The 23,807-nt window shown below is 43.1% G+C and overlaps 1 protein-coding gene across 1 annotated transcript in view; it reads left to right on the top strand.

Annotated features, from left to right (window-relative positions):
• LOC126267526 (synaptogenesis protein syg-2-like) overlaps nucleotides 1-23,807 on the top strand; it is a 973,159-nt gene that overhangs the window by 578,342 nt on the left and 371,010 nt on the right. The window contains exon 5 of the mRNA XM_049972828.1: nucleotides 22,575-22,787. Within this exon, the coding sequence (XP_049828785.1) occupies nucleotides 22,575-22,787 (213 nt within the window). The remainder of the gene's footprint in view (nucleotides 1-22,574; nucleotides 22,788-23,807) is intronic.

Raw genomic sequence — 23,807 nt, 5'->3', positions numbered from 1 at the left:
CTTTCTGCGTTCCCTTCTTTGCTTAGAACTGGGCTGCCATCTGAGCTCTTGATATTCATAGACGTGGTTCTCTTCTCTCCAAAGGTCTCTTAAATTTTCCTGTAGGCAGTATCTATCTTACCCCTAGTGAGATAAGCTTCTTCATCCTTACATTTGTCCTCTAGCCATCCCTGTTTAGCCATTTTGCACTTCCTGTCGATCTCATTTTTGTATTCCTTTTTGCTTGCTTCATTTACTGCATTTTTATATTTTCTCCTTTCATCAATTAAATTCAATATTTCTTCTGTTACCCAAGGATTTCTAGCAGCCCTCGTCTTTGTACCTACTTTATCCTCTGCTGCCTTCACTACTACATCCCTCAGAGCTACCCATTCTTCTTCTACTGTATTTCTTTCCCCTATTCCTGTCAATTGTTCCCTTATGCTCTATCTGACTCTGTCGCTTTAAAGAATTATTCTATAAATTTATGGTTGTTGGATATCTGTGTTCAGCAATGAAAGTACACTACTGGCCATTAAAATTGCTACTACAAGAAGAAATTCAGATGATAGACGGGTATTCTTCGGACAAATATATTATACTAGAACTGCCATGTGATTACATTTTCACGCAATTTGGGTACATATATCCTGAGAAATTAGTACGTAGAACAACCACATCTGGCCGTAATAATGGCCTTGACACGCCTGTGCATTGAATTAAACAGAGCTTGGATGGCGTGTACAGGTACAGCTGCCCATGCACCTTCGACACGGTACCACAATTCATCAAGAGTAGTGACTGCCGTATTGTGACGAGCCAGTTGCTCGGCCACCATGGACCAAACGTTCTCAGTTGGTGAGAGATCTAGGGAATGTGCTGGCCAGGGCAGCAGTATCCAGAAAGGCCCATACAGCACCTACAACATGCGGTCCTGCATTATCCTGCTGAAATAAAGGGTTTTGGGAGCGATCGAATAAAGGGTAGAGCCACGGTTCAAAGTTCCGTCAATGCGAACAAGAGGTGACCGAGACGTGTAACCAATGGAACCGCATACCATCACGCCGGTTGATACGCCAGTATGGCGATGACGAATACATGCTTCCAATGCGCGTTCAGCGCGATGTCACCAAACAAGGATGCGACCAACACGATGCCGTAAACAGAACCTGGATTCATCCGAAAAAATGACGTTTTGGCATTCGTGCACCCAGGTTCGTCGTCGCAAGCGCTCCTGTCTGTGATGCTGCGTCAAGGGTAACCGCAGCCATAGTCTCCGAGCTGATAGTCCATGCTGCTGCAAACGTCGTTGAACTGTTCGTGCTAATGGTTGTTGTCTTGCTAACGTCCCCATCTGTTGACTCAGGGATTGAGACGTGGCTGCACTATCCGTTACAGCCATGCGGATAAGATGCCTGTCATCTCGACAGCTAGTGATACGCGGCCGTTGGGTTCCAGCACCGAGTTCCGTATTACCCTCCTGAAGCCACCGATTCCTTATTCTACTAAAAGTCATTGGATCTATACCAACGTGAGCAGCAATGTCGCGATCCGATAAACCGCAATCGCAATAGCCTACAGTCCGACGTTTATCAAAGTCGGAAACGTGATGGTAAACATTTCTCCTCCTTACACGAGGCATCTCAACAACGTTTCACCAGGAAACGCCGGTCAACTACTGTTTGTGTATGAGAAATTGGTTGGAAACTTTCCTCATGTCAGCACGTTGTAGGTGTCGCCACCGGCGCCAACCTTGTGTGAATGCTCTGAAAAGCTAATCATTTGCATATCACAGCATCTTCTTCCTGACGGTTAAATTTCACGTCTGTAGCACGTCATCTTCGTGGTGTAGCAATTTTACTGGCCAGTAGAGTAATTGGTTTGATTCAATAGCTTTAAGACTTCAAGTATAAGAAGAGAACAACTGTTTCGAAAGTCGTTGAATTCACAATTTGCGAAGTGCGTTTTGTAATTTGACTTTTATGTGAATTACGACTTCTCACATTCTGCAGAATTTATGCATAGTTTATGGGTTCACAGGGATTCGTCAAGGAAAAGCTACACAATGGGGCCGGAATTTTAAGTGTGATTGATGGTGAGAAGCAGTTCCATTATTCAGACTGCTGAAATCGTGCAACAAGTGGAGCTCTGAGCACTATGCGACTTTACTTCTAAAGTCATCCCCTAGGACTTAGAAATACTTAAACCTAACTAACCTAAGGACATCACACACATCCATGCCCGAGGTAGGATTCGAACCTGCGATCGTAGCGGTCGCTCGTTTGCAGACTGTAGTGCATAGAACCGCTCGGCCACCACGGCCGGCTTCAACAAGTGGACTACAATCTGCAATCGAATAGACGATTGACGTTATGTGCTCTCCGAGCATAACGTTTCAATTGTATAGCTGTAATTTTCAGTAGCGTATGTGATTGTCCTCGGCAATGGGACACTCTGAGAAGTATCTGAGAACAAAACAGGAGTGTGGGATTTTAAGGATAAACTGGGGAGTTTGGGATGGTGGGCCGAAAAGGATGAAGTGAATGGAAAGTTAAAGTGATTTTGCATGGTGGCTTCCAACTTACGATTTGCACCCCTGTTAGTGCGGAGGTAGTCTTGAAGGTATTTTTATGGGGTGAAGTGTATTTCTTCCGTCGGGTGTGATACTAGTGATAATGAATTATTCTGGGGGATGGATAGCCATGCGACCAGAGATGCAATGATGCAACTGCTCCTGCTTGTGACTGGCTAAGGAGACAGAGGACTGCAGCGTTAATCTAGATGCAGACTGTCTGCTTAATTGTATTGGAATTTAAAACTGGACGGTGGGGACAGTTAAATGTTGGCAAGGATTACATTTAGATTCTCAAGGTAAATGGTAAGGATGCGAAGCACAACATAATTATTGTATAGAGGACATTTTTACTGTGTGGTTGAGTGGAGGATAAAGGCGTTGACAAAAAAAATGGTTCAAATGGCTCTGAGCACTATGGGACTTAAATTCTGAGGTGATCAGTCCCCTAGAACTTAGAAATACTTAAACCTAACTAACCTAAGCACACTACACACATCCATGCCCAAGGCAGGATTCGAAACTGCGACCGTAGCGGTAGAGCGGTTCCAGACTGTAGCACCTAGAACCGCTCGGCCACACCGGCCGGCAAGGAGTTAACACTCCGTTGGGTAAAGGTGAGGGTGAAACAATGGATAGAGCTAAGGGGAACACATACAACGGGATAGAATGTTGCGCTCCTGTGGTGCCATGACGAATGATGGCGAGAGGTTAGTAAAGGTAGTTAAATAAGACATGAGTAGGAGCTGTGGACGTAGAAGTGCAAGGCACGTCAGGAAACTGGGGTTGGAAGATAAAAGATCTTCAAAACAGATATACTGAGGTGACGAATGTCATTAGACAGCGATATGCAGTCTCAAAAATGGCTGTAGTACAGCATAAACCAGATATACATAAGCAGTGCGTGGGCGGAGCTCTCATTTGTACTGAGGTGATTCACGTGAAAAGATTTCCGGCGTGATTATGCCACACGACGGGAGTAAACAGGATTTGAACGTGAAATGGAAGCTGGAGCTAGGGGCGTGGGACATTCCATTTCGGAATTAGGGAATTCAGCATTCCGCTATCCACAGTGTCAAGAATGTACCAAGAATACAGCCTTTCAGGCAGTACGTCTCACCACGGACAGTGCAGTGGACGATGGCTTTCACTGAACGATCAAGAGCAGCGGCGTTTGTGTATTGTTGTCAGTGCTAACAGACAAGCAACACTGCTTCAAATAACCGCAGAAATCAGTGTGAAACGTATCCGTTAGGTCAGTGCGGAGAAATTTAACGAAAATGGGCTATGGCTGCAGAAGACAGACGCGATTACTTTTTCTAACAGCACGGTATCGCCTGCAGAGCCTTTTCTGGGCTCGTGACCATGTCGGTTGGACTCTAGACAGCTGGAAAATCGTGACCTGATCACATGAGTCTCGATTTCAGTTGGTAAGAACTGACGGTAGGGTTCGAGTATGATGCAGACCACCGAAGCGATGGACTGGAGTTGGATGTGAACAAGGAGCTATGGAATCCGGGGGTGCCACCATAATGGAGTGGGCTGTGTTGGAATGGATGGGATCCTCTGGATGTTCGGTTACTTGGAGACCACTTGAAGCCATTCCTGTACTTCATGTTCACAAACAACTATGGAATTTTTATGGTTGGCAATGCGCCATCTCACCTGGCCACAACTATTCACGATTTGAATTCCATCGAACATTTGTGGAACATAATCCGGACGTGAGTTCGTGCACAAAATCCTGCACCGGCAATTATGGACGGCTATGGAGGCAGCATGGCTCAATATTTCTGCAGAGGGCTTCCAACGATCTGTTGAGTCCACATCACGTCGAGTGGCGGTATCCCTTGACTTTTATCACCTCAGTGTACATCTTGTTGGGTAAACTAGTAGAGTAATGGACGTGTTATGGGTGGGGCGAAAGGATTCCTTGGGAAAAAGGTGCATGTGTTTTGTGTCAAAAGGAATATGTGGAATAGAACCCGTTAAACGTTTCTGCCGAAGGTGGGCGTTGTAGGCTGCCCTCTGATCAGAGTCACACGGTGCTTTATTAGTAACTGCAGCAGACTGGTGGAGCGTTTTGGGTGTAGCTGTCTTATCAGGAGTGGCAACGCCAAGTTGCCGTCTGGTAACCTGCCTTCCGCATAATCGTCGAGTCGAGATACATTTCACTGCCAGAACATTTTCTTATAATGATGACTAGAGGTTATAGCCCCACCACCGGGTTACTGACATAGATGGCCTTTCAAATTCAGAAATACTGTAATTACCAAAAGTGGAAGTTAAATACGTCGCTTGTTTACGAGCTCAGATATTGTATCTGAATTATTTAGCTTGGATAACGTAACCACACAAACGCTGAATCATGTTTCATTCCATTTGAAAGCAACTCATTAATAGTGAATCACGTACGGTGTAGTATAAGATCGGTAAAGATCTTTACATTATTTTTTGGGTTTTTGTTGCTTTCATTGGACTGATAAAAATGAAGGTTTTAAGCGACTAATGAGCTGAAACATTATCAAGCCTTTTCTCATGAACTGGCACTAAGCTATAAGATGAAATAATAGTCAATAAAAATCGCATTATAAAGAAAACTTCGTAAAACTATTACTGGCTGACCAAAAAAGAAAAGGTTTGAAATAAATCATATGCTTCTGAATGTTGGGCTCCATAAGGTTCCCTTTCTGTGCAGCGACCGTGGAACATAAAAATATGAAGAATGTAGCAACCAGTCGCTGATACATAATTTATTTGGCTTGTTGCAAATCGATTTCGACTGATATCAGTAATCATCAGTGCATTTTTCTAACCGACAGATGCCATAAGCAGAAGAACTGTCCTTGGCTGATTTATATCATGATATAAATCTGCCAAGGACAGTTCTTCTACTTGTGACAGATTTCTATCATAATAGCCATCTGCCAAGAACAGTTCTTCTACTTACGGCATGTGTCGGTTAGAAAAATTCACTGATGATGACTGATATCAGTCGAAATCGATTTACAACAAGAGAAATAAATTATGCATCCGCGAATGGTTGCTCCATTCTTTATAATTTTAAATCAAATACTATTACAAATGTTAAAAGCGTAACATTGATGTGTAATCGATCACTCACGCAGTCTCTCTCTCTCTCTCTCTCGCTCTCTCACTCTCTCTCTCTCTCTCTCTCTCTCTCTCTCTCTCTCTCTCTCTCTCTCTTCCTCACACACACACACACACACACACACACACACACACACACACACACACACACACAGACATTCATCTACACGTATCATCCGAGTTGCTGCAATGAAAGGCCAAGATATAAAAGATGAAACTTGGGAAATATGACAAAAAAATTTCATAAAAGCTTGTATCCAACTGTTTCAAAGTGTTGGTGATGAAAGTCTAGGAGTAACAAAGCACCTTATGGGAAAGAACTTTTCTTAGAGACAAAATGTTTGCTGATGCTTCCAGGCGACGATAGGGTAACGTATGACGGGTTGTGCCCCTCAGAAGCGGAGGTCCGGCCGTTGTGGCCGAGCTGTTCTAGGCGCATCAGTCTGGAACCGCGCGACCGCTACGGTCGCAGGCTCGAATCCTGCCTCGGGCATGGATGTGAGTGATGTCCTTAGGTTAGTTAGGTTTACGTAGTTCAACGGTGTAGGTAACTGATGACTTCTGATGTTAAGCCCCATAGAGCTCAGAGCCATTTGAACCATCTGAAGACGAGGAGGGGCAATGGGTGCTCTGCGGCGTTCGTATGCAACATTTGCTGCCTATCATCCAGTCATCTGCTGCTCGTCATAGGCGGTAGGCCAGGCAAAATTAAAGTTCCTGACTCCCTTTTAAATTATCTTTTCTCGATTTGAGGCACCAATTCATAGGGTTTTCTAGTGAAAATCACTTTGTCAGTTTACTGGCGTAGGAAGCCTGTTGCACATTTGGTTAGTAGACATTGCTAGATAGGAGAAATTGTTATCATCTGTTTACCTTTGAATATTTAAGGTCGCCTAGTCACAGGAAACTGTCAGTTCTTCCTCATCACGTGATATAAAACGCCTAGACGTTTGCCACCAAGTATTTGAGAGAAAATATAGCTTGGAAGCAGTACTACAAACAAGAACACCCCGCCTTCCCTTAAAGCGAGTCCATTGTTGTAAAGACACTCGGATTCTTAGAACAATTTTACGTAATATTGCTTGTCATAAGTTTCTTGCTCGCGATCCAAATGCTGCTGCCTAGACATCTTGTCGACCTTCGCTCATGGACTTTTAGTCCCGCTTGGCAATGGATTAGTAATAGAATCTGTTGTCAATAGAAATGTAACAAGTTCGTATGTAGGGCATAGACAATATTCGTTGGGAATTTCTGAAACCATTGCAGGTAGCGGCAACCAAACGACTGTTCAGATTGGCGTGTAGAATATATACGACAGGAAACAAACGATTCAGCTTTTGGAAAAACTCCATCCACACAATTCTGACAACAGGTAACGCATATAGGCGTTAGAAGTGTCAGTCAGATTAACAGATCATGCAAGAAAGCAGCTCACAACAATAATATAGAGAAGACTGGAAAATAAAACTGAGAATTTATAAGATGGTGATCAGTTTGAATTCAGCGAAGGTAAAGGTAACAGAGAGGCAATTCCCATGTCGTGCTTTGTAAAGGAGGCAAGACATCTTTTTGGAACCCGAAGAAGTGCTAGACAACGTAAAATAGTAGATGCTGAGCTTCTAAGACAAATAGGTGCATGCTGTATGGAAAGACGCATAATCCGTAGTATGTTTAAGACCCAAGAAGTGAAAGTCAGAATGGATGATCAGGAAGGAACTGCTCCGGTTAAAGAGGATTACGGCAAGTATGCAGCTCTTCTACCCTACTGTTCAATTCGTATACTAAAGAAGCCATGACTAAAACAAAAGTTAGGTTCACGAGTGGAATGAAAATACGAGGTGAAAGTACAGCAATCATAACATTAGCTCAGTACTATTCTCAGTGGAAGGGAGTAAATCTTACAGAGCCTAAACCGTAGATAGATGAAAGTAACGAGGAGGAGCAGAAGTGGCACTATTGTAAAGTTAACTTCAGAACTAGATACCGAGAGGCAGTCAAAGGAACTCTGCTATCTCGGAAACAAAGCAACAATATGACGGACCTACCAAAGAAGATATAAAACGCAACCAAGCAAATAAAGCACTCCGTGAAATGGAAGTCAGATATTGTCAAGCACTTGCCTTAATTTGAAGAAGAAAATTATTCAGAATATAAGTCTGGAGCACATCAATGGAGGGAAGAGAATCATGGACAGTGTAGGAACAACGTAGTGCTATAGGAGGATTTTGAAAACTAAATGGAGCAATAGGATGAGAAACGAGGACGTTCTCCGCAAAATCGGAGAAGAGGGGAACATAAGTAAAACAGTAACAAGAAAGAGGGACATACATTAAACCAGCAGCGATAGGTTTCATACTATTATGGGAGGTGACAGCCTAATCGCCCTCCCTCTCACATTCCGTCGTGACGTTAATCACATTCGAGTTTATGCAATTTTGTTCCCGTGTTAGCTTCAATTTTGTTTTCCAGCACTTAGTGTGTGACGAGGTTCATGGGTAATGTTTCTTCAGTGATTTCTTTTCATATGTGTTTTTTCATTTAAGACTCTTACAGTGTATGTTTACGCAGGTGTAGATTCCTGGGGCAGCGTTTTCGTCACCTCAAGTCTGTCGTGCGTGACGAATTGGGAAATGTTCCTATGTCTCGCAGGAGGGCGGCTGGATGACATCACCTGCGTATGCGGCTGCTGGCTAATGTGCAATCGCTTTCAGATGCTGTGTGGGCGGCCACCAAAGGATTCTGGTGACAGCACGAAGTCTTTCTTTCTGTATGGATGTCGCCCCGCTGGCAGTTCAGCCCTACTCAGAGAGCCAAAACCGAAAAATACTCAGGGACGGGGATATGGCATTAACTTTTGCTTCAGTCGCTGCGGTCACCCAATGCTTGTCTCGGCCGCATCCGAGGAATACGAGCAACAGGGCTATTCGGGCCTGGTTGGGTCTTTACGGGACTCGAGCGATTAGATAAGCAACTATAACATGCTTGGTGTTTGTTTAAATTTTGTAGAAGAGGAAGCCCCCCAACGACGTGTTGCTAGAGAGGTGGATTTGGGCGCGCTTTCTTCATTAGGCGGGAGCGACTCTTGCTCTGCCTTCTCCAGCCACGAGCCTAAATCTACTGCAAGTTTTTCTAATTGTAAGATGCGTCTTGAATGTGATCAACGATTGGGAGAGGGCTAAGTGAAGAGTACTACTGCATCAAGGCTAGGTTAAAGGTAGGTGTCTTGAAGTGGAAACCATTTGACAGACATCGGACACAGTGGTTGATTGTCAGTGCAACTTGATGTGGATACTTTCGCTGGCCGACGAAGGCAGACGGCGGGATTAGAGATGTGGGCGCATCCAGACGCCGATCGCGAGTCAACGGTGAGGTCAGCTACAGGTAATTGCGGAACAGTAGGTGCGCATCCGAAGAGATAGAGAGGGATTTCAGTTTCGATATGTCGGCCGACATTGAATTAGAGAACCGAGCCATGCCAAGCAGTATTCATTGCCTTCCTTTCGATTTTTAACCTGCCACAGCTGCGCGATCAAACATTTAAAGAAATTGACTTGCGAGATCATGTGTTGTGATGTCTGAAGCCACCGAAATGTTCCAGTTTCTTAGTTCAGCCCCGGCCTTCCCTCCACATGTTACAAATAATGCCAGTCTTGAATTGTTTGTGTTACCTGTTAAATTTAACTCATTGCATTAAACCTTTGAGATTGATTACACAATTAGATAGATTAAAATATAATGAATAAATAATGGGCATTAACTTACTTAGATGTTAAAGTTCTCACCGAATTGCACGCCAGCACATGCCTCTATGGCCTGTACTGATTAAGGCCCTGAGCTCTGTCAGAGAAAATTACTAAATAGAGTATTATAGGCCCTTTGCTATACCATAGCTATATAAACGATTTTGGAGACAGTCTGAGCAGCCGTCTTTTGTTGTTTGCAGATGACGCTGTCTCTTATCGATTAGTAAAGTGATCAGAAGATCAAAATAAATTGCAAAACGTTTAAGGAAAAATATCTGTATGGTGCGAAAAATAGTTAATTGACCCTAAATAAGGGAAAGCGTGAGGTCGTCCACATGAGTGCTAAAAGGAATCCGTTAAACTTCGCTTACGCGATAAATCAGTCAAATCTAAAGGCCATAAAATCAACTAAATACCTGGGAATTACAACTATGAAAAACTTAAATTGGAAGGAAAGCATAGAAAATATTGTGGGGAAGTCTAACCAAAGACAGCGTTTTATTGGGTGGACACTTAGAAAATGTAACAGATCTACTAAAGAGAATGCTTCCACTACGCTTGGCCGGCCTCTTTTCGAATACTGCTGCTTGGTGTGGGATCCTTACCTTATAGGATTAACGGAGTACATCGAAAAAGTTCAAAGAAGGACAATACGTTTTGTATCATCGCGAAACAATGGAGAGAGTTTCACTGAAATGATACAGGATTAGGGATGGACATAATTGAAAGAAAGGCGTTTTTCGTTGCGGAGGGCTCTTCTCACGAAGTTCCAATCACCAACTTTCTCCTCCGAATGCGGAAATATTTTGTTGACGCCGATCTACATAGGAAGAAGCGACCATCATGATAAAATAAGGGAATTCAGAGCCCGCACAGAACGATGTAGGTGTTCTTTGTTCTTGCGCGCTATACGAGATTGGAACAACAGAGAATTCTCAAGGTGGTTTGATGAACGCTCTGCCAGACACTTAAGTATGATTTGCACAGTATCCATGTAGATGTAGATGTTAGAAATCAGTGACAGCTGATCGGTCGTTCTGAAGTTCAGCAATTCAAATCGGTTGTACAGGTTTCTCTCTATGCTAGAAATTAGAAGTAATAATAAAATGAAAATTCATGGGACTTAAGACGATTTGGCACTTGGGTCAGAATAATTAAAGTCAATCACGTTTTTGATAAAGTCACCTCAGCTACCCAAAGTGCTTGTTGTAAGGCGAAGTGGCCTGCTGGGAAAAAAAGCACACTTGCGAAATATCAGCATCTGCAAACGCTCCCTCGCAAGATTTTGGGTGTTCATTCTTATAGGAGTGAGTTACAGCTTTCTGCAAATACAGCTTTTAAACTTTGGCGCGCACCGCTTGTTCGCCATTCAGCCCACCCCCTGCAGCCGCCTAGAGCCCGAGCGCCAAGCACTGTACGGCGGAGTGAGTAAGAAGTTAAAGAAGTAGCGTAGCAGACTTTAATTACTAACATCGCCGTTCAACGCTATTTTCTTTGGATTTTAGACCTTTTCCTATTACAGAGATGTATAGGAGATATGCCATTCATCATTGTCAGTGGCGTGATTAAGTTGTAAATCGAAAATCATTAATTTCATTTCATAATTATGCTTTACGTGCTTACATTTATTAATTTTGATTTGAGGCTTACATATGGCTGCAGAATGTCATTACCGGAATATCTTTGAATTAATATTGAATATATATACGTTCGAAGTTGATCTATTACAGACTTATATCAGCTAAACTGAAATCTGTCGAAACAGGGGCCGGAAGGGCCATCAGTAGCTTCCGATCACTGTGTCATCTTTAGTCGTGGGATGTTAGTGGCTATGAATATGGAGGGGCATGTGATCAGAACACTGCTCCCCCGTCCATTGACAGTTTTTGAGTCCGGAGGCGCTACTTCTCTATCAAGTTGTTCCTCAATTGGTCTCTAAGATGGTGAGGGCACACCGCTTGCGTACAGCCCTCAGCAGTCTAGGACAGTCATCCATTCAGGTGCTAACCAAGTCAAGCAGTGCTTAACTTCGATAGATGTATTACTTACTATTTTTATCGTGAAATGAACTCACCGATCTCGAAACATTTTTCAGAACACTTTTGGCAGCCTTCAGTATCCCGCGAATACGAGGGCTGGAATGTCACTCAGCTGCACAGTACTTCATAGGGGGCATTTGCCTGCAGAGCAGGACGGAAAGAACGACAAGAAACCGGTGGATGTGAAATTTAAAAGCATTAGTTTGAGAAGGTAATAAGTGCCTACTACCTGAATTATGGCCCAGATTACCGAGCGGGATCGTTTGCTGGGTCTGACGTCTTAGATGTGCCCTCTCGTCTCCATGAAATATGATGACAATTTAGTGATATTTCCTTGTGCGATGAAGAGATTGGCACAGGATTCGTTGCAGGCCACATCGAACATCAGGAGACGGATAAGAAGAAAAATAAATCCGTTGACCAACGAAAAGCCAACAATATACGAGATATCCACCAATGAAGGGACAATCCTTAGCGTTTCCAAGAAAGACAGCTACAGCTATCAGAGTCGGAGGTCACGACTGCACCCTGCGATATCGCGCGTTGCCTAATAGCGGGGGAAGATAGGGGAGGTGGGGCTGCTGCTGCCCCCAGGGTCTTATCAGTCCATGCAAATCCAGAGCCGCCTCCAGGTCCCTACCACTGCTGCCCTCCAACTCTTCGTCCGTCTTGTCTGTCTGCCTCTCTCCCTCCCTCCCTCCCTCCCTCCCTCCCTCCCTCCCTCCCTCCCTCCCTCATTTCTCCTTCCGTCCTTGCGTTTCCGCGCCTGCGGCGAGGCCGCCACTTCTTTCCAGATAAAATATTGACATTTTGCGGCCAGTGCTATGTCGCAACCGGTCCCGACAGCCTTGGCCACTGCGCATGGCGTGGGGAGGGAAATCCATTCACGTCCCACCCGTTACCTGACGTGTTGTCTCTGAATATTCTGAGTCACATATTCGAATACATCCGATCACCTCACCACAAAAAGGAAATATCTAAGTTTCTGTGGTTACCAAGTCCAGTAGCGGCAGGTGAACTCCTTCAGACACCGTGGTCTCGGGGTAGAGTATTTCGCTAAAGTTTCGGTCCCGGACTCTGTCCTAGTCACAGTGATAGCCAAAGACGTCTGAGATAAGACGTGACCAACATTCTCATAACGATCTTGTCAAAGAGGACTAAGATGCGTAAATAGGTTCAAGGCACCATCTTGCCAGTAAGGGTGGAGAACTGCCCCTAAAAGTCGGATGAAACAGCAACGACCAGTGGTATAAAGAAGCAGTATGCAATGGAAACTACTGCATGAAATGCACTTAACGTGAAGCCACAGAACGCAGTGCCTGTAGATAAAAAAAGCGCACTGAAGTTCGCTCCATTTACGAAAGATTCTGGATTAGTACCCTATTCAGATACCTATGAGGGTACTGTCAAGAGTAGGTGACCACCAAGAAAATATTCAGTAATCAACAAAGGCCTAACATTCTACTAGCCGGAGCATGCAATGTCGTATTTAAACATCGTAGGGAAAGACGAAAGTCTGAAATGCAAGGCTCGATCCAGATATAGTGTAATGAATAGAGAAGGTAGATATAGTGAAGTGGATGAAAAAGGAAACAGTGTCCTTGTCTGGTGACTGTATAGTAAAACCTACAGCAGCTGGATAAGACGTAACTGGAACAGTCTTATGTACAAACAAGAAGATAGGACAGAGAGGTAGTTACCTCGAAATATTCAGTGCGTGGATCATTCTCATCAGAAGCGACGGCAAACTAATACTAAAAATAAGAGCACAAGTATATCCTGTATACCAATGTCAAAAGCAGAAGATGATCAAAAGAATGTCGCAAATGTTGCTGGAAGCGATCTGATCTTTAGTGATAAATACGAATTTTTGCAACCAAGATCGCTTGTTGAAATACTTGTATTTCCTCTATTAGCCGTTTCGATATCTGTAACTATCATCTTCGGATCTTCTGGATATGTTTGCAAAAGATCCGATATAGAGTCCTAGGCTTGTTGAAACCGGACACTGAGGAAATAAAAATATTACAGCATGCAATCTTGACAGCAAAATTTCGTAGTTATAGCTAGAGAAAGTAAATTAGGATGTTGGAAGGGAAACTCAGTAGGTGAAAGGAGATGAAATTACAATTATCATGGGTGATTTGAAAACGCGGTAGTATGGGAAGAAATAGAAGACAGGATTGAGAGAGAATTGGGCTAGGTTGTAGGGATGAGAGAGGAAAAAGGCTAATAGAGCTCTGCATTAAACATCTATTTGAAACCAATGCACTGTTCAGATATCACTATAAGAGAAGGTGTGGAGTTAAGCTTGGTAACGGCCTAGAGACACGGGAAGATTCCAGCTGGATTACATTATGGTCCGAGCTATATCCAAAGTCAGATTTTCAATTCTAATTGTAAGACGTACACAGTAGCAGATATAGATTCGGACCACGATGTAGTAGTTACGATGAACAAGCTGAAATTTAAGTGAATCGTCAGCAACGATGAGGAATGATGTACATTTGAATTTCTCTAAGGCAGTAGATTTTAAGATTATGAATACCACTGCAGAGTGTTCAGTTGAAATGGAATGATCGTCTTTACGAATGGCATTCACAGACCTTGGACAACCAAATATAGATGCAAGGAAGGTAACTGCGAGGAACCTTGATAAGAGAAATACTTCAAAAGGAGGAAGCTGAAAAAAATTTCAGGACAATCCTACACATCTACATACGTGAACATCAGAACATATCTAGTTTTTTATTTTGTAAAACATGTTATGATATGACTATTTTCTCAGATTTCAGAATCATAAACACCCCTCGTATTCTACCCAGCGTTTGCTAAATATTGCACACTGTTTGTAACACTAACAAGGTACCATATATTCGCTGAACATGCAGTCATGTTTCATCCATATTCAGTACAGTATCCCACACGAATATTAATCCATCAATATTGCACCTATGTTTAAACCACGACACAGCCAAGCCCTGCAGTAATTAATTATTGTGATGTAATGGGACATGGCCCTCGTGTTTTATGGACTCTAAAACCGGGCAGAGCAAGGGAAAAGCATTCGCACCGGAATCTGCACTATGTGGGCAGTAAAGAGAAGCAATCTTCTCTGGAGAGGAGCGCCATTTGCCGACGAGTAACCCGATGGGGGGGAAGCGTGTGGTGCTGTGGAACAAGCAAGACGAATATGGAGTCGAGAGGGACGGCTTTTGCGAAATAAACCAGCGCCGTGGATGGAGACCCCAGCTGACACCTGCCATATAACTTGCCAGCGCTTCAAAGTGCGGCATGGAGTCTCAGGCAAGGATGCCAGGGCAGCCACGCATAAGTTGCTTCTGTGCTCGTAAAATATTGCACTGGCAAGTATAAGAAATAAACTATAGAATAGACTTCTGCTTCGCAAAGCAGAACACACAACTAAAAGTAAATTAAATGTGCACTACATAGTACAGCACAAAACGTTGTTTATGATGGCAGTGATTTTCATTTTCAGCATCATGAGATAATTTATCACATGTAAAGGTTTACGAAAACTGCACATAGGTACGACGATTTCAAATTCAGTTTTAGAGAAGATATGAAATTATTGAATAGCACTGGTGAAAAAATATAACTGTAATTCTTCGCATTTCTCTTTATCTTTTTCAGATTATGTATGTTAGTTACGGCTGTCAAAATGACAGCTGCTACCATAAAGGTCTTCCACTATGTATCTAATTACAGAAGTGCTGATATACAGAGAGGAAAAAATAAAAATTGCCTAAAAAATATTTCGTGCAGCTTTAGATAGCAACCAAACCTGTATCTTCTTCATTTTGGGTCGATGGTGTTAGTAGGTTCCAAGCCAGTAATACTTCGTCCGCTAAGTACCTCAAAATTAACGGATGAATTGTTAGTATTAGTATTATGTTTGTGGTACGGTACACCAACGATAATAAATAAAAATTCTGATAAATAAGTCCATATACAAAAAATCATTAATCCCCAAGAGCTGTTGTTAAAATGTAGGATAACGTCAAAAAGTGCAAAGTGTAGGTCGAAGCCATCAAGTTTTAGTAACTTCGAAATATCTTCCAAACAAGAAAGTTTATTTGGTTAAAACCAGATTCATAAAGATACGAAATATCGCCCACTAGTCCATACGAATAAGCCATAGATAACCAAACATTTACTGCATATGTGTCACTCAGATAAAGTCATGGTCAAGTTGAGGGGTGTCCAACGTCTTAGCTTACTTGGGTCACACTGGTAGAAGACGACTATTTTTGTACCACACATAATCTACTTAAAAAAATGGGTCGGTGTGTACCAATGAGAGTAGCATCGTTTGGCGAGAATTCCATACTGAATACCTTCAATATATGATAAGTTCATATTAAAGGAATTTCACGAATTTCTTCGACTTTTTTTAATCGGTCGTGTGATGCAAGCTCTCACTCAATCTTTTTATGTTTTCTCGCCTCATTCATGTATTACTGTTTGAATGAGTTTTCCGCCATTTAACAGTACTAGCGTTTTTATTTTATGTGACCATGATGGTTTCGGTCTTAAGCCATTATGATGTGCTACGATGTTGGATATAATTGGATTCTGCTGAGTGAAGTCATCATCAAGAAATATTTGGCTGGGCGTCTCAGCGTGTAGATAAGTACACACCGAAGTGGAGGTATCAAACATGCTTTCCAGCCATAAACAATTGAGCCATTTTGTAGCTTAATTGTTTTATGACTGGAAAACATGTCTGGTACCTGTCTGGAAGTTACTGGTCAATACGTAACGTGCGCAGTAAATTTTCAGATCATATTCACTGCACATGTAGCTACTGTACTGATGTTCATTCTGTGGTTCGATTATTTTATGGCTGGAAAACATGTTTTCTGCCTGTCTGTCATACATTTCGGTGGTTTCATACTTATCTACGCTCTAGACTCTCATTTCAATAGATCATCGTGATGGCTTTACTTAACGGAGCCTGATTACACCCAACATGGCTGTACTTGATAATGGCTTAAGGCCGAGATCTGATAAAATATAATATAAAATTGTTTGTACAGTCAAATGGCGGAAATGCAATTCGCATAATAGGTGCTCATTTATTGGGCCGATCTGATATCTGCTAGGGGGAAGAACATCTCTGACATAGTAGTTAGCATCGCTTCCTCCGGATTACGGGGCCACACGTTTGTTTCCTGGTTGGGTTGAAAGTTTTCTTCACTCTGGGACTACGTGTTTGTGTTGTTATGATCATTTAAATGGTTCAAATTACTCTGAGCATTATGGGACTTAACATCTATAACTTAGAACTACGTAAACCTAACTAAACTAAGGACATTACAAACATCCATGTCCGAGGCAGGATACGAACCTGCGGCTGTAGCAGTCCCGCGGTTCCGGACTGAAGCGCCTAGAACCGCTCGGCCAGCGCGACCGGCATGATCATTTATTCTCATCTTAATCAAAAAGACGCGAAACTCGCCGACGTGACGTAGAAAAGAAGCATTAGCTCTAGGCAGACGAACAACCCCACACCGAGTCTTCCAGCTAGTAATTCGATCTTTTTCATTTCACGAACAGTGCATACAATACGCGGAAAGTCCCGTGCTAAATTGCGAACAGTTGTCTCATTAGCTAGCTCAGGCTTATTCCAAAATATGGAATACTGACAATGCTATGGCCAACAATGTCGACTGACGGATACTTTTTACTAAAGTAGAAACCCATACGTTACCCAGAAATACCCTACTCGGAGACTAGTGAGCAGGGCTACGTTTCGTCTAATATCAGGAAGCAAATGCGCCTCAGCTGAGTAGTCGATTGTATAAACTGTATCTGGCCTCCACTTCGAACTAATTCTTGTTCCGTTTAAAGATCCGCATCATTTTAGCATGAGAACCTGTTGTAGCCGACAAGGTAGAGACACAGACTCGTGCGGAGCGCAGCGATATAGTGGTGTACTGAAAGTTGAAAAGGCGCTTTAACACTTTTTTGACATTCAGTTACCCTACACGCAAAACAGCATTGGTTGAACAGTCACAACATGCTGTATCACAATCACTGATAATCATAATTTAGAAAAAAAGCTGTTTCATGATCGTGATTTCCGAATACTTTTCAAAATTAATTAAACTGTTCATTACAAAAAATTACTTGTGCTTGGTCTCAACGTCAATTTAGCAATACAAAACCTCACTGTATCTGAAAGTGTCATTAAACTGAAAGTTGCGGAAAAAACGCACTTATTCCTTGAAACGTCTTTTTGCAGAAAGCTTTCTGTTAACGGTATTCTCAGTATCCCATTACGATTCTAAAATAATCACTTTCGTAACACATTTCTACCGTGATGTTCAACGTCACCACTTCCTTTGGCGAGGCCCGCAGTTGGAATGGCCACAAGCCTAAAACGTCCCGAAGTTCCACATACCGTACATCAGTCCATCGTAGCCGACAACCATCTCCCATCTTTACATTCATGATGGCGACACTAAATCCATTTGCCTTGAGTGGCACACCCGCACGGAATCCAAACACTGTTCTGACCACCTCGTCTGCATATCTCTTCTCTTGCTGGGCGCGCAGCGGTACCTACGATGACCAGAGGCCACTCTCCAACCAATGGCGACTGTTGCCTCTTTCATTCCGAATCTCAACAAAGCAATAATATCACGCTTACAACAGTAAATATCCTTGGAAACACACTCAAGGTCCTCGAGTATAACCAAAAATAATTGGCAATACGGTTCAATACTGTATTTTTATTCACAGGAATAGGTTTGGCCAAAAGACTATCCTCGTCTCGGATTAAATTTACATCAGGTAACAGCAAGATTCTTTGGCGTCAAATGATTAACTGTCCTTGGTTGCAACACATGTCACGTATACACTGTGCAAATAACAACGCACTCACGCCAAGGAATATCCCTACACTTCAACTAATGCTAACCAGTGACTTCAAAATGGCCGTTTGTCCGAAACTGCTTGTCTGTAAACAAATATACATTGCAGCAGCTTTTGGTGGTTCCACGTTCCTATTCTTGAAGCTGCACTGCACTGTTTGTAGAAAACATCCGTATGCAGTGACGTTACGACATATAGAATGGCTTCATATTTTGCAGTAGTAGGCAGTGTGTTGACATTCATTTATGTCACGCATGTACTTTCACTGCAAAATATTCTAACATGACCTGCAATGCCATGTTGGTCGGGAGACACTCAGCACTTTGACTAGATGAGAGTTTCAGGCACGCACTGGAATAGATTCTGTATTGCATACGTACACACACAAACACACACACACACACACACACACACACACACACACAGTAACTCACTCACCACACCTGCTATGGTGGAGACAATTTAAAAACATAACATGCAGCAAACTACTCCTTTGATGTCAGTTTGAAAAATTTCGGTCGAATACTGGAACGAACTGTTTCATAAGATGAGATATATTAAATCACCATTTGCTTTAAACGGGTAAAATATAAGAGATAATGAGAGAAATGACACCTGTAATTGGGAGTAGTGGATGATTGGCCATTCTACTCTGAGATTGATTTTTTAAAATAATACTTTAGGCACTGCCAGAAAGACGGATTCTTTGTGGCGATGGCTCCAATTCACTCAACTGTCTCTCCATGGCCCCTGCTGACTGGGTCGGACATAGAGACCACTGTTTCTATTTACAATTGTAATCAGGCATCTCCAACATCTACTGCAAGATACCTTGAAGGTTTCTCTTAACAATAATAATAGTTTGAGACAAGTATTTTTTGCAGTTCAGTAATTCACGTTACGATCCCTTTCTGCTTTCTTTGATGATACCACAACACTCTGCTTATGATGATGCACTATTGCACTTTTTCAGCAGTCGGCCGTCATCTGAAGATTCACAGAGCTGCACTTCTGCCCCTGATTAGAGAATGGGACACCTCAGTCCAGCGTGGGAAGTGCATGACAACTTTGGAGATGATACGTCAGATGTAATGTGATACACCTAATTCTTGAGGTTGTTACAGTGTTCATATCTATCTGCGTAGCATCTTGTTGGCTGTGTTGATCTTCCATACTAGTGGCGACTGTCTATTCTTCATTTCGTGGAACACCACCAGTTCAGCAGCGACCGTAAGGGCTGCGAACATACTGCTAGACTAATGGCCGAGGTATACTCTGCAGTAATACTAAATTACACGCTACGTCCAAGACCTGCGTTTCCTCTCTTGTGTCAGTCTGCCTGTCTTAGTCTCAGAGTAACAATTACTCACTGAATTCAATATTACTTTTTGTTGTATGAACTTCAACCTTTGTTTTCCCATACAGTGTTTGTCCTATCTCTATGTGTCTTCACTAACTGGTCGAAGCGCTTCGAACCGGTTCTCTTCAACGTCCTATCTTGCTTTATTAATATTATTTCAATTTTATTACTTTAAAGAATAATGGTTACATGGGGCATCCGTGTGTCATAGTATGAATATAAAAAGAAATATAAAAATAACGTAAGGAAAGTAACTTTGTCACAATGAACGATTAAATATTTATGGTTTTTCTATTATATAATTTCTGTTCAGTTTGATATCCGTCTCAAAATATAAACAGATGTTTTTCAATAAAGATCTGAATAATAAAACGTTGAATAAGGATAATAATAATAACAAACGTACTTGTACTGTGTGTATTATACATAGAGAATAAAATTTATAAAATTCTCGTAGCTGTAGAATGTTTACTTTCATCAAATGAAACAAAAATATTTGGCTATCGTTGAATGAGTCCATCTTACATATCTTGATGAAGACGATTTGAAACATTGGCCGAAAGTTGGTACATCATTGTACAGCATGCCATTTTCTATAGCTCAAAATAAGGCTACTAATGGCTATGAGCTGACAGACTGCATAATAAATACCTGCAGTAGAGAAATTTTAGTTGGTGAGCAATTAGCTTACGATGCCTATAAACATAAAACATAAAAAACGAAGAAACATAACATCCTATGATACCATCAGTGACTCATAACTGTTGTTAGGCTCCACATACAATAACTCAGCTATAGAATTTCATAATAACATGAAATGGAATGATCACATTGGCTCAGTTGTAAGCGCCGGCCGCGGTTGTCTCGCGGTTCTAGGCGCGCAGTCCGGAACCGTGCGACTGCTACGGTCGCAGGTTCGAATCCTGCCTCGGGCATGGATGTGTGTGATGTCCTTAGGTTAGTTAGGTTTAAGTAGTTCTAAGTTCTGGGGGACTGATGACCACAGCAGTTGAGTCCCATAGTGCTCAGAGCCATTTGAACAATTTTTTGTTAGCAGACTCTTTATTGTTAGCAACTTGAGAAAACACCATCAGTCTACAAAAGAGACTGTCCGACTCCTAGAATATTGCTCACCTGTAGGTCTGATTGCTATTAGGACATCCTGACTGTGGCATGAATGTTTATGGCTTTGCCTCTTGGGAGAGCGTCACAGAGAATCTGAAATACCTGTCTTGGCAGGAACTTTAAGCTAGATGTCAACTATCTAATGAAAGACTAAATTAAATGTGTCAAGAGTCCAAATTAATATACAACACTCTTACAAGGACTGCAAATACAAGATTAGGATAATTACAACACGCGCGGTGGCATTTCGGTAAGCATTATTTCCAGATGTTATATGCGAGTGGAATGCGAAGGCACCCAAACAGATGGTACATTGAGAAGTACCCTCTACCAGAATGAGAATGCATACAGTTTTAATCTGCCAGGAAGTTTCATTTCGGCGCACACTCCGCTGCAGATTGAAAATCTTATTCTGGAAACATCCTCCAGGCTGTGGCTAAGCCACGTCTCCGCAGTATCCTTTCTTTCATGAGTGCTAGTTCTGCAAGGTTCGTAGGAGACCTTCTGTACGGTTTGGAAGGTAGGGGACGAGGTACTGGCAGACGTAAGGCTGTGAGGACGGGGGGTGAGTCGTGCTCGGGTAGCTCATATGGCAGAGCACTTGCTCCCGAGATCGAGTCTCGGTCCGGCACACAGTTTTAATTTGCCAGGAAGTTTCTTTACCCTCTACCATTTAATAGTGGTTTACATTATACAGACGCATGAATGAAAATGTGATGCCCACAGGCTATTAGTTGTAATGATTTTGGTATTCCACTGCTTTAAAGGTTTTGGGGATGAAGTGGTGGCAGCTCCCCCCCCCCCCCCCCCATTTGCTACTAAAGAGGGGTCAAGAAGCAGCTGGTGATGTGCTGCGTGATATTCCAGACCAACTGTCGTCCACGGTTCTGTAGTGGCACGATGAGTGGCTGCTACACAATGTGGTTCTGCCCAGCTCCTCCTCCTTCTGCCCATTGAAGGACACCTACTTTCTTCTCGCTTCTGGGCACCTGTCATGAGCCGTCTTTCTTGTGTCACTGGTCGGACACCACCCACAGTCTTTGGTTGCACAATGAACGGCTGCTGGGCGCCATGGCCCTGCCCACCCACCCTCCTCCCACTGTCTGAATGACAGCCGCTTTCCTGTGGGACACGTATCATTAGGCAGCTATGTTGTTCAATGGGTCTGCCACTCACGGTGCTGCTGTTTCGCAGCGTGCAGCTGTTGGACACACTGAATCAGCGCAGCTCGCCCTTCTCCCTCCATTTGAATGATAGCTGCTTTATTCTTGGTACTGGACATCTTTTGTGAGCTAGGTCTGTTGTTCCACAGGTCACCCATCACCAAAGGTGCTAGGGCAGTACAGTGAACAGCTGCCGGGCACCCTGGATCTGTCTGGCTTGCACTCTTGCCACTGTTTGAACGACATCTTCTTTCCGTCTGCCACTTGACACATTGTGATGAGTCAACTTTGTTATTCCACAGTCCAACCATGACCCACAGGCTGTGGTAGCACACATAGCAGCTGCTGGATGCCCTGGAGCTGTCCACCCTGCCCCATCCCACCCTCTGAATGACAACTGCTGTCATCTTGCTTCTGGATACCTGTCGTGATCGACCTTCCATATACTGGCCATCATTCAGGGTGCTGTAGTAGTGTGATGAGTGGCTGCTGGATTCTGGGATGAGAACAGTTCGTCCTCTTCCCAACATCTGAATGAAAGGTGCTTTCCTGTTGATATGAGCGAACTTTGTTGTTCCATAGGGCGGCCACCACCCACGGTGCTGTGGTGGCGTGGAGAGCGGCTGCTGGATGCGCTGGAGCTGCCCAGCTCTTCGTCCTTCCCAAACGTCCGCAAGAGCCAGCTAGTGGTACCGAGGTTGCGGCGTGCAGACTTAGGCGCCATCTTCACCTGCCAAGCGGCCAACAACAACATTAGCCAGCCCGCACAGGCCAGCGTCTCCCTGGACCTCAACTGTGAGTAGCGACAGCGCATCTGCCTCTCTGTAATCTCACTGGAATTATTTATTAGTTGTGATTTCATACAATGTAATTCTGGTCCTCTGTTATTACCTAACTAAGTAATCTAGCATTTACAGTATTTACCAACCATAAAAAAATTATTGGAACTTGAATTGCTAGATCTTTGTACTCGGGGAAAACAAAGATCTACAATAAAATAAACAAAATAAAAGATCAGGTTTTATCACAGGATGTAAGTTGTGTCATCCAGTAGTAACATAAGCAAATGCGGAGGCCATATTCACACAGATATACAGAGAAAATATTTCTGTCTTAGAAATACTGACAAAGCCTCACATCACAACCACAGGGGAAGATGACAATTCGGCACTGCGGAAGAGCGATGCAGTGTTCTTCTTAGCATTCAACGTCAGTGTCGCTCATAAGGTGGTGTAGCGCAGCTGGTGATGATCTCCTCTTCCACCCACTCTGTTGCTGGTTATACTGACTGCCATCGTCATAGTCCTCTAGACGACCGGCATGCAAGTCCAGTGCTCACGTGGCGTTACTCCTGCCACTTGTGGTGGCAGTACTACACCCATAACGTTCGTGTCCTCCGATAGGAATTCATCTTCGTTCAACTTTATTCTTTAGAAATCAAATGTACTCGGCAAGAAATATAAAACCAGAAATTAAATTAGTAATAGTTTTATCACTATCACAGCGCTCAAAGTCACACCTCAAATGTCTCTCGTTGTTGTCGTTGTTGTTGTTGCGGTCTTCAGTCCTGAGGCTGGTTTGATGCAGCTCTCCATGCTACTCTATCCTGTGCAAGCTTCTTCATCTCCCAGTACCTACTGCAACCTACATCCTTCTGACTCTGCTTAGTGTATTGATCTCTTGGTTTCCCTATACGATTTTTACCCTCCACGCTGCCCTCCAATACCAAATTGGTGATCCCTTGATGCCTCAGAACATGTCCTACCAACCGATCCCTTCTTCTGGTCAAGTTGTGCCACAAACATCTCTTCTCCC

The sequence above is a fragment of the Schistocerca gregaria genome, chromosome 4, assembly GCF_023897955.1.
Source record: "Schistocerca gregaria isolate iqSchGreg1 chromosome 4, iqSchGreg1.2, whole genome shotgun sequence".
In the NCBI taxonomy this organism is placed as follows: domain Eukaryota; kingdom Metazoa; phylum Arthropoda; class Insecta; order Orthoptera; family Acrididae; genus Schistocerca; species Schistocerca gregaria.
This window is presented reverse-complemented; position numbering and strand designations above follow the sequence as displayed.